This window comes from Taudactylus pleione, unplaced genomic scaffold (genome assembly GCF_031769625.1).
Source record: "Taudactylus pleione unplaced genomic scaffold, aTauple2 ptg000004l, whole genome shotgun sequence".
NCBI lineage: Eukaryota > Metazoa > Chordata > Amphibia > Anura > Myobatrachidae > Taudactylus > Taudactylus pleione.
The window spans coordinates 5562746-5575404 of NW_028284407.1; the positions used below are offsets into that span (position 1 = coordinate 5562746).

General features: G+C 45.0%; 1 protein-coding gene across 2 annotated transcripts in view; it reads right to left on the bottom strand.

The window, feature by feature from the left end:
* Positions 1-12659, bottom strand: part of LOC148543364 (dynein axonemal heavy chain 11-like) — a 361950-nt gene that overhangs the window by 323108 nt on the left and 26183 nt on the right. For both annotated transcript variants that reach the window (XM_088472011.1, XM_088472001.1), the window contains exons 9-10: positions 10838-10969; positions 10585-10758 (exon numbers count right to left, since the gene is read on the bottom strand). In XM_088472011.1, coding sequence (XP_088328137.1) covers positions 10585-10758; positions 10838-10969 — 306 coding nt within the window. The remainder of the gene's footprint in view (positions 1-10584; positions 10759-10837; positions 10970-12659) is intronic.

A 12659-nucleotide genomic window follows, 5' to 3' on the forward strand; every position in this document is an offset into this window, starting at 1 on the left:
TCAGGAGAGCTGCAGTGTTTGTGGCTGGTCAGACTTGTCTTACATGCTGCATGACCGGCTGATGTTACCGATGAGTTTGGACACGTCCCTCCCAAATCTACATTTTTCTGCACGTTACATCTGCCCCACCTGCAGTGCAGCATGGTCTTACCAAGGTGCAGAGTTACTTAATGGAGATGCCCAGAGGAGAGATGCAGGTTGCAGGTGGTGGGTTCTGTGTCGGGTGCTATATGTCTTTATGCCCCACCACCTCGCAATGTAATGTCGCAAATTGTGGATTGATTGAGAGGGGGTGGGGCAAAAATGGCATCTTACTCATAGAACCACGTCATATTGGACCCGCCATTCTGGCCATTGTGCTGTCCATACTGCTGACTTTACTAGACAATAGGCAGGATGCGGGAAGACCAAGGCTCCCATTTACTAACGAGTTTTATCACCAAAACGAGTGATAAATGTCACTGTGTATGATAAATGGTGCTCCAGCCAATCACCTCCCAACCATCAACTGTTAGAAAAATGACAGTTGGGAGGTGATTGGCTGGAGCACCATTTATCATACACAGTGACATTTATCACTCGTGTTGGTGATAAAACTCGTTAGTAAATGAGGCCCCAAGTACTCTTCTGGGGGTCAGGGACACTCCAGGCAAATTTGTCAGTCTCCCAGACGCTCCTTTAAAGTAGGCAAGTAGGATGGCACAGCTACAATATGACATTTGCTTAAAAATAAACAAACTATATGAACAAATATAATCACTGCAATCCTCCCAGGGGAGAGTGACAGAAATCACCATAGCTTTGATTTAAATGACCACTTGTATACACTAGGAGAACATTCCAAATCGTGCTCATGTGTGTACTGAACGTGAGCCATTTTTGTGAAGACTGTTACCATTGTATCAATACAAATATACTGCAGAGCCTATAACAAAATAACACAGATCGCATCTGTGAAGGGGGATAATTGTGGTGGGTGCCACAAATGAAATTTAAGCAGTGAACCTAACCATGATGCCCAAGGCTGAAACCTGGAACTTAAAGGGTTTTTATGCCGTAAACATTCCTCCCAGACTATTGAGTACTGCTGCGGAAGACCACAAATTGTAGTTCAAATGTGTCTTCACTTTAAGTGCACTGGATCATTTACTTTAACAATGTGAACACGTTCTCATTATCACGTTCAACTTGATTACGACAGGGCCTAATACTTATAAGCACTCTTGAAGTGGAAGAAGGCATGAACGCATGATCAATTCCTAATAAACTGGGCAACGAGCTAATGTGTGTTGAGTGATTTAGACAAGGAATATCAGATGAAAGATGTACAGGAGATAGATAAAATGTAGCTGATAAGGATAGGAGCGGACAGAGGGGTTGTGCTCGTTCAAACACTTAAGTGCACGTGCCATGAGAACAAGTCTATGATTTCTGAAGTTCTAGGCATCAGTAGATTGTAAAAGTTTGGAAATAGAAGAGAACATGACGGTGGGTCTGATTCAGATATGTATGTAAACCCGATGGTTTATGTACATATCCGATGGTGCGGCGACTGCGAGATGTGCAGGACCCACTCTCTGCATGTGCAGAATGGGTCCAGTGTCCTCAGAGCTGCAGCCTGATTGACAGGCTGCTGCCATCTGGGGAGCGGGCAGTGCCGAGCTGTGTTCCCGGAACGAGGTCATGTCACAGTCCACAGTCTGCACTAATTTCCTGACCTCACAAGCGGCCAGGAGACGGGCCAGGCTGAGTAAAATTCAGCTTAAGCAGCCTGGCCAAGGCAGCAATCGATGATCGAGATGGTGATCTGAGACAGCATCTACGGACACCGTACTCGGATCGCAGATGCATGCAGGAGGGGTCTATTATATACAGACACCTCCTGCTGCATTAGAATATTAATTGGACGGTATTGTACAGCCGCTTCCCTGCACTTCCCTGCAGCTGTGCAATATACACTACGGTGAATTTTTTTATCAGAATCTAATTAGCCTTCCTGTATATTTTTGGATCGTGGGAGGAAACTAGAGCAGCCAGGGGAATCGCAGGAGGCGGAAATACAAACTTCACACAGCCTTGGTGGGTATCAAACCCAGGACTTCAGTGCAATGAGGCAGTAATGTTAACCACTACACCACGATGCTGCCACGATATATGAAAAAGTTCTTGTTACACTAAACATGCATTGCATATATTTTTGAGTTCCCTTTGAATAGCTGTAAATTCTGCATTTTTGAAAAGAATGTTACACACTGCAAACGATATCTTGTCTCCAACTTATTGTAACTGGCAGGATGTGTCAGTGATGGAGCTATGGGGCATCTAATATGATTATATGCAGGAAGTCTGTTTTGTGCCACAGTGTTGTGTATGGAGAATGGTATTTGGTACAGTCTGCTATGGAACTCAGGGCCTGATTCAGAGGCGCTCGCAAAAAGCGAGCGCTCGCTCTGAATCAGGGCGGGCGCTGGTTTTTTTAGGAGCGGTCTCCTAGCCGCTCGCATAGCTGTGGGTGACCACCCACAGCTATAGCGAGCGGCCATGATGATGGTCGCGATGGTCAAGACCATCGCGACCATCGAGCTTGCGACGAGACCCTTGTGGTAGGGTCTCATGGCCGCAAGCCCCAGAGAGCTTCTGACTCAAATGTGATGTCAGTGGGGCCGCCCACAAACGGCAGGCGTTCGCATGGGAATGCCTCCATTTGTGAAGCCTTCCCCCGGCCACGCCTACAAAATGGGGCGAGTTGTCGATCAACATCGACAGCCGCCCCTTTTGTAGTTAGTCCCGGAGCGCGTGTGCACTGGGCCACCATCGACCCGCTTGCGAGCGTGTCTGAATCAGGCCCTCAGGCCCTGATTCAGGTTGGATCGCAATTGCAAAGCTGCATGCAGGCAGCTCTGCTATTACGATCCTTGCAATTATGCAAATGCAGCAGGAGGTGTATGACAGGTGTATGAGGTGTATGACACCCCCTGCTGCATTTGCGATCCCAGCACTGCGACGGAGGTCGCAGGCTGGGATCACCATCGCGACCATTGGTGATCGATGGTTGCGATGGTGGACAGGACCGGGCCTTCGGCCAGCTGAGCAAGCCTCGGCTTACTCAGGCTGGGCGGCTTGCAAGCCCAGGGCACTCCATTGATTAACGCAGAACCTGGGCTAGCCACTCCCGGAAAAAGGGGCATACACGACCCCGTTTCCGGGAACGGTGGCCGACCCCGACCACGCACTGCCCTTAAATGCCTCTGCCTGTCAATCAGGCAGAGGCATTCAAGGGTTTGTGTGCGCCTACGGAGGACCCATTCTGCACACTCGCAGAATGGGTCCTGCGCACTCGCAGATTACCGATAATCGGGAATCTGCGATCAGCAGTGAACTTGTGTTCACTGCTGAATCAGGCCCTATAGGCATACTATGGCCCTCATTCAGACCTACTCACGAGCGGCTGTCCGCTCGCAAGTGGGTCGATGGTCCGCACTGCGCTTGCGCACGACGGAGGGAGCTCCGTCGTGCGCATGCGCGAGACGCGACGAGCGAAGGACTTTCCTTCGCTCGGAGTGTCTCATCAAAGGGGGCGTGCTGTCGATGTTGACTGACAGCACGCCCCCTTTGGTGGGCGTGCCGGGGGCGTGCCTGCCAGACTGAGGCGTTCCCAAGGGAACGCCTACCGTCTGAAGCTGGCCCCACTGACATCACTAGTGATGTCAATGGGAGTGATTTTGGCTCTGATAGAGCCAAAATCACTCCTGGCCTTGCGGTTGAAAAACTCAACCGCAGGCTTTTGCTCGCAGTTTCGATGGTCGCGATGGTCAAGACCATCGCGACCATCATCCTGCACGCTCGTATATGCTGTTGGTGGTGACCCACAGCTATACGAGCGTCCAGGAGGACGCTCCATATTAATGGAGGTGGGCCCTGATTCAGAGCGAGCGCTCTGGTCAGAGCGTCCGGCTCTGAATCAGGGCCAATGTTTGTAGAATGTTTATATAGTGCCAGGAGCATCAATATAACAATATTCAGGAACCAAAATTCCATTTGGATCAAACTTTTGGCAATTAGCACGACAACCTAAAACGCCTATTGCATATAAAATAGTAAGGTTCATTAACAAACCACTAATTCTCTGGTCCTACAATGTTTCTCTGTCTGTGCATACATTTCCACTAAGCATATTTGTCATCCCATAGTCACGGAACAACCCTATAAATACACCTTCTCTGCCTCTTTATCTCCTGCAAAATTAAATCTTCTTTCAGCACTTCAGTGCAAAACTAGGCCATGTCTAAGATTTGCAAGAAATATTAGCAAGAAACTCCTTTCTCTTCCCAATGGTCAGTGTGAATCTTTCAATCATTGCAGTCACTGTCATCATGGCCTGTGCAAACATGGTGCAATTGCGGAAATTGCGCAGCATGTTATAAGAAGAAAGTTGGTATTTATCATTTTCTCTTGTTTTTGTTTTCTTCAGGCTGCTATTGATTTATTATTCTGGATTACCATAGCAACCACAGTCACATGGCATATGCGCCCTAAGCTCTGTCTGCACTGTGACATCCCCTTTCCATCCACCTCCTTCTCCCCCCACTGCCATTAGATGACAAACTGAGAGCTGAAAGCTCGTGTCTGTGTAGCAGACTGATTGAGCCTATGTCTGGCAGTCATTTTTGTTTGCAAGAAAAGAGATTTTGAAAAACAGATAATAATTTGTAGGCAGATAGCGAAGAAAAATAACAGGTACATGAAAATAAATCAATCTTGTGTGTGGGATTACTGTGGTCTTACACTTTTATAGTTCATAGATGAGCTTTTGTGTGTCCCAAATGCTCTATATTTAAACACATTTTATTATGTAAAACATTATGAAACATTATTTATTGGAAAGGACATTGGAGGGGATTGTAGGTGGGTAAGGGGCAGCATAGTGCATGCCCCTGGAGTCCACACGGCCTCTGTGATGTGGGCATTAAGCAGCAATGACATTGCCATGCCTTCTGTAGCAATCCTCATACACACAATGTTGGGTGGTATGATGATAACCTATACCGGAATATGCTATTCTTTGTGCTCATATGGTGACCTGGAATTTCATATACTACATATTGCTACTCTACTGCAAATGAAGGGATTCCTCCTTGCTAGCAAATACAGATATGGAACAGCGCTCAATAGGTATAGCGGTCTATTGACTAAGCAGTGTTAGGCAATAAAGTGAACGGTCATAAGGTACCAGCCAATCAGCTCCTAACTGCCATGTCACAGGCTGTGTTTGAAAAATGACAGTTGGGAGCTGATTGGCTGGTACCTTATCTCCTTTCACTCTGTCTCCTAATACTGCTTAGTAAATAGACCGCATAGTGTGTTAAAATCTTAGCTGCCTCTACCATATATGAAGTGTCCCCTCCTCATACATACAGTAAATTATAGAAAAGTTGGTTGGGCGCTCCACTGATCACCAAGCATGTCACATACAATGGTTTATCTATAATGGGTGCAGGGTGTGCGGTGCACACGGTCCCCTGGGTCTAGGATGGCCCACACTTCACATCGTGTACCAACATATAGTTATACTTACCTCTCCGGAGTCCTGCTCTGCCGGGGGCCCAGCGCTGCAAAGCAGCAAAAATCATTCTCGGGAATGTTGGTTCCACACAATAATGGCTGCCTGCAGGTCTGATGCTTGTGCCCTAGCTAGTCCCCGTCATTTGCCTCCAGCAGCGGGAGACACGTTGCTCAGTCCCTCACTTCTTAGTGTAAACAGGGGTGAGATGACCTCTTCTATTCTTGGGAGTGTGTCATTTGGTTATGACATTCCAACTAAACTCCCACACAAGTAAGATACTGATGGGAGACGTATCAAGCCTTAGAAAGAGACAAAGTTAAGTAGTTGCTCAAAGCAACTATTCAGCTTCTAACTGTCATTTGAAATACTGGGCTGGATAAATGACAGTTAGATGCTGATTGGTTGTTTTGGGCAACCTCCACTTTATCCATCTCCAAGCCTTGATACATCTCCCCCTGAATGGGTGTCTTTATGTGCCAGTGTTTTAGACACTATCTGGACCCTGGAGCTCTAGGTGACAGCATAGTTTCACCTAGTGGCAGCTCGGACCCCGGCTGTCTAGACTGTGTATTGGTACAGTTTAATGAATCTATACAATGGCCAGTAAAAGTCATTTACTCTTATTACAATACTGCCAGCCAGCCCTTGGTTGTATTGCTAAGCAATGACACAGTTCAGCCAAAGGGTTAATAAGCAGAAGAAATATCTTCCAGTCATATGTCATATTAGTGTGATTTCAGTCAGTACCCATTTAACTCTCTCTATTTCCTCTTCAGTAAGCTTTGCATAAAACTAACCCAAACCCACATGGGTTTCTATAATACCCTCACGGAATGACAATGAATGATAGCACGTAGGTGGAAGCTGCCTGGAGAAAAGCTAAATTGTAACAAGGAAAAAAAAAATTGACATTTTAGACTTTAAATGTTACACAGTTTTTATAAAGCTTCAGTCAATTTATTTTATTTATTCTAATGAGGAGCATTACAACTGCTTTACTGCACTGAAGCAAGAATCGATCACACCATTAATCACACCTCGTGAATAGTCACAAATCAGGTCCTAACAGCAAGCACTGAATCAGGAGCAACCGAGCATAAACTCCTTCACAATTTATGATCTCTTCAATTGCATCTTTTCAACCATTAAATTGCAAGATACCATAAATTTTTATCTTTCTCACTTCAGTCCCATTATTGATTCTGCCTTGTGAAATATAGAATCGCTGTAAATCTGGGCTATTGAATTAATTTTAAGTCTTCACTTCAAATCGGGAACCCAACATACTAGTAAGGTTGTTAATTCACACTGAGGAACAAATGAGAGAAACATTAAAATTTAAATGGACAACGGGGACTTGAAAGAGCCATAGAGCTGTCAGCTGCAGTCCCCATCAACCTTCAAGGTATTTGCTGCCATTTTCTTCAGCGTATAAAAGAAACAAAGCAATAAACACAAATGGTAGGTAAACTAGCTACAAAAATCATCCTACGTACTTAAAAGTAAATACGCAAAACCAAAACAAATAATGAAATATTCCGTTTTAAAATAAAAAAAATGTAAGTTTTGTGCAAGTCAGATTAACATTATCTTTTCCTCTTTTTAAAGTAATTACATTTATTTAAAAATGATTCTAGAAGGCAATGAGCATGCCAAGCAAAGACAGCTATAGTAAATATCCAGTATTTATTATTTTATTATACTGTTCACCATTTTCTTTACCAATGAAAAGTCTATTTGCTAATTTTACTATTATCACTCATTATTATTTAATATTAAGTGAAATGTGGGGTATATTTTTTTTTTATTTATTCTTTAATTTTTGTATTTCTAGGATTTAAGTAACAGATGCATCTGAATTGAAGGCAAACACACTTGGGGCCTGATTTTGATATGCATGCAATGCCAATGCCAGGTGCAGTTGAGCGATTATTTTCGACAATGCGTGCATCTAAGTCCCACTGCGCATGCATCCAGAGTCCGTGTGCACAGACAGAGGCGGCTCTAGGGGCGGGCTGGCAGGGTCATGGAGGCATGACTCCAACTTGTGTCTTCTGCATATGCGTGGCGCACCACAGCATCTTTCCTCCACGCTGCACCACTGTGGAAGAGGAGCGCGAAGAGGGGCATGCAGTAGGCTGACAAAGAAGAAGGTAAGTTGAAGGGGGCCAGAGAGGGGGTGACTCTTGAAGTGACACAGGAGGCTGGATTGACAGGAGGTGGAACACTGGAGTGACAGGGGGCAGGAGGCTTGAGAGTCATGGGGCAGGAGGCTGGAGAGACATGGGGCAAGAGGCTGGAATGACATGAGGCTGGAGTGATGGGGCAGGAGGCTTGAAAGATATGAACCTGGAGTGACGGGGGCAAGAGGCTGGAAAGACAGGAGACTGGAGTGATGGGACAGGAGGCTGGAGTGACAGGGGGCAGGAGGCTGGAGTGATGGGACAGGAGGCTGGAGTGAGAGGGGGCAGGAGTCTGGAGTGCCAGGGGCCAGGAGGATGGAGAGACACAGGGGGCAAGAGGCTGGAGGGACACAGAGCAGGAGACTGGAGATACACAGGGGGGCAGGAGGTTGGAGGGGACATGAGGCAGGAGGTGACAAAGGGGACACAAGTATGGTTAAACCTCTGTTGTATGATGCTGGCATTGGTTATATTCCTACACAAACAGGCATCTTCCGAGCCATGTGATCTCCTACATAAATAGTGAATACTGACTGAAGACACGGTCTGCCCAGGGATGAGTCATTTCTTCAGAGGTTCCCCCGTTGCAGAGAAACCACCATATAGGTAAGGTGCACACAAAACACAGTATTTACTTTTTTTTTTGTATTAAGGGGGGCGCCAAAAAACTTTTCGCTCAGGGCTCTAATTTGAGCAGTGTCGCAGTTGAGACACACTTTCCTGGAAATGACTTTAAAATGTATTGGACTTTCCAGGGCAGGTGAGTGGGAGGTAACAGGGTGGTGGCTAAGTGGACAGAAGGAGGGTCCGTTTTATGGGAAAGTTATGGGAGTGTAGCAGGAGTGTCGCTGAACTCAGACGTATAATTGCTCTCATTGGAGGCCATACTTTGATGGAGAATCTGCACCAATCGGTGTTTGATTGTCTCAAGACAATCAAAGTGGGCGTCTCAATCATTGCACACTCAGACGAACGCTTGTACACCAGAGAAGGGCTTGTGGCAGTATTTGCATATAGCCATAGAAGTGATACCAGCAAAGGATGCACACACGGATGCTACAGCATTCCACTCAGTACAGGCCCTTGGTGTCAGCAGATATCCCAAAGTCTTGCAAGGGGGACCCCTGATAATTATGTAATGCACCGCAAGCCACAATAGCCTGTAAGAACCAAGAATTAATAACTGTATAACTGAGCTATAATAAAATCCCTACACTAATGGAACCCTGAAACTAAAATAAACCTCTACAGATTAATGTAATACCGCACAAACAGAATCACCAATCACCTCTGCTTTGATGTTACTTAAATTTTTGGAAAGTTGGAGGTGAGCAATCCAGCTTGAAAAAGGCTATGGCGGTATCCACCTTGGGTTCAGTTACCCTATACTGAACACTACCCGACTTTCTGCTAAACGGGTCCATTCACCCTACACCAGCCGCAAGCCTGTTGCAGCCGGGAATTCACTGTGAATAGTGCCGGCTTCTTTGACTGCTGTCTGCAGCTCCCCATCCGGTGCACCATCCACGCTGCTCCACCTTCTGAGAAGCGAGCCGCGAGGCATTACATCCAAACAGAGCCGCCCTTTCCTGCAGTGTCCCGATTGCTATAAGGTACAGCAATGTAAACGAGATACCAGTGATGATTCACTGACAGTGCTTCCATGCTATTGCGTTCATACAGGTGTACGGGATTTGCACATACAGCAGTTGATATAGAGACATAGGGGTAAATTTACTAAAGTGAGAGTTTTTAGAAGTGAGTTTTAAAAGTGATGTTGCCCATAGCATCCAATCAGATTCTACTGTACTTAACATTTAACTAGCACCTTTTAGAAGATAATAGCTAGAATCTGATTGGTTGCTATGGGCAGCATCACTTTTAAAACTCACTTCTAAAAACTCTCACTTTAGTAAATTTACCCCCTGGATTCTCTTGTGGCTCACTATAGACTGCCTATTTAACATCTTTAACACACCATCATGTTGGGTCCTTCTTAATAAAAACATTAAAGGAGAACTGTTACACATTTATCATTTCCTGAATAGAATCTCCGGGGAAACCACTCTTAAGATACCAATTTGTATCAGCCTTCTGTATACACAATCACAATTTGTATCTCTTACTGGCTACAATAACTCTGGATATGCTTTTTTTGACAGCTTTTTATGCCTTGTTCAATCAACAACAAAATAACCAGTATTTTTCTTTATTTTATTTTCATTTTATTTTTATTGTAAGAGCCTGATCAACTCTTCTTATGTATTGGATTATACCCTGTAATTGCATTTTATATGTTCATTGATAATATTGTCTATTTATATTTTGTTATATGTGCTGCTATTTTATTTTACATTATATGAATAAATTGTCATTTATTTATTACTACTTGATGTGTGCTACATCAGTGTCCCAGTATAGGTATTGGAGCGCAGTATTTCCTTGGTTTATTTATTCTATGTTTGGGAGGTTGACAATTGCCTCCTGTATACCGCTGCATCAGTACTTCCTTCTCTTGCTCCTTTAGTGCTAGTTTTTCTTTTCATTAATGCAATATATGCCACACTTACAATGGCCCCGGAATTGCGGATTTTTGTTCTCAGCCCCATGGGGGGGTGAGTTCAGACCGCGAGTGGGAGAGTTTGGCTGCAAGCCCGACCCCTTTGCATGTGGGAGTGAGTTGATTGAATGGTGTCTAACCAAATCTAAAACCTCCCAAAAATTAGAACCCTATTGCGGTGGTCATTATTGGGTTTGTATATAGGCAATTGGTCATTATTGGGTTTGTATATAGGCAATATTTGTACTTACTGTATTATGCCAAAACTGTAGCTATACCTGTAAAGGAGCATCTGGGGTCATATCAAATTCTGGAATCCTCTCTGTCCAAGGAGTGAATTTCTTTGTGTCAGGGTCAATAAAATAATCGAACACTGTACCATTTGATGGGAACTTAATGGTTCTCATTTCCTTGTTCCACCATCGGCTGAATTCCGAACGATAATCGATTAGCTGGAACAACATCTTACATTAAGTAAATAAACAAACTGCTGGTGAATATTTCATCCCATCTGAATAAAGCATTACTTACCTGATCCTGAAAGAGCGCACCCCCAAAAGACCAGACGCAGGCAAAAACAAAATACATTTCATAAAGCTCACGAGGGGAATCTGGCGGGGTATTGTCAGCAGTCAGAAGACAATCCAGTAAGGCGCATAATGTCTATGTAATATATAAAATAGTGATTATAAATTACAATTCAGTAAAAATATATAAATATACCTCGTTAGTTAACCAGTTATTCTTCTAGATCAGGCCTGGCCAACCTGTGGCTCTCAGCTGAATGTACAAGTCCCAGCATGCTTTACTAGCTTATGGGTGGGAGGGTATGCTGGGACTTGTAGTTTCACAACACCTGAAGAGCCGCAGGTTGGCCACGCCTCTTCTAGATGCTGACCTTTCGTTTTTGACATCCATGAAACCTACTTTTCCGTGTTTATTCAATTAATTAAATGTTAATGCTATTGGCTATGCAAAAAAAGTATCTTTATATACATACCTGCCTACTCTCCCAGAATGGCACTCCCGACCACCAGGAAAAGTGGGCAAGTCTCCTGCACCCCCTCCAGCTGCCCATCCCCCCAAATTCCGCTCACAACTTATGAAGAGATTCGCACTGAATCGCGTAATCGTCCCCACTATGCATTGCCTATTTTCTCGACACTGTATAGCGAGGGAGGGGTGGGGCCACAATGATGCAATGGTGCCACCACACCCCCTGCACAGCCCACCTTTCTGCCTGACACGCCCCCTCTGTGCCAAATATGGTTTTATACATCTTAAGCTATACCTTATTTTTATGGTGTTGCATATAAAAAAGTCTTCATTTTAATGTTTAATCTAACAATCCATGATCATTGCAAAATCTGATTATTATACTTTAGGGAAACAGTGACTATGTCATTGTTTATAATTGGTGATTTTTGGTTTAATCACACTATGAAGACATACTGAAATATAATAGCACATAATAGGGGTTAATGCAGAGTTGAATGTATGCCCGTTTGAAAAGCGTATGTTGTGTAGAAACTGTAAGCACTACAGATACACAGGAAATGGTATATGTGTAGTCACATGCATTCTGATTGCATCTACACTTACAACCAGAGAGCCGGAACAGGGGTGTGAGTGTGTGTTCATCTCTAAATGCACCTATCCAGACCAGAAGATGCAGATAACCATCAGAAACGCATAGCACCGAATTTTAAGTGATATATTTATTTTACGCTGTATTTTTGTTTTTGTTACATTTTAAAAAAATGTTGCAGAGAGAAACTCCAATATATTTCCAGGATGGACTGGGTGGAGACCTTGGACCTCATTCAGACCCGGTCGCGAGCGCTGAGCGCTCGCAACCAGGTCGATGTTAAGGCCCTGCGCTCGCAAGCCCCGGAGCGAGAGAGTATTTCTCTCACTCCGGAGCTCACTACAAAAGGGGCGGCTGTCGATGTTGATCGACAGCTCCCGCCGTTTTGTATGCGGCGCTGGGGGGTGGCTACACAAATGGAGGCGTTCCCAAGGAAACGCCTGCCGTTTTGTGGGCGGCCGCACTGACATCAGCAGTGATGTCAGTGGGGAACTTCCTGCTCGATCAGAGCAGGAAGCTCCCTGGGGCTTGCGGTTGCCGAGACCCAACCTTTAGGGTCTCGTCGCAAGCCCCGATGGTCGCGTTGGTCTTGACCATCGCGACCATCAACCTGGTCGGTTGCTAAGCTGTGGGTGGTAACCTACAGCTTAGCTAGCGACCAGGAGGCCACACTAAAAAAAAAGAAGCGTCCGCCGTCATTCAGAGAGAGCGATCGCTTCTTGCGACAGCCTCTGAATGAGGGCCCTTGTTTGAAAGGAGAGACAA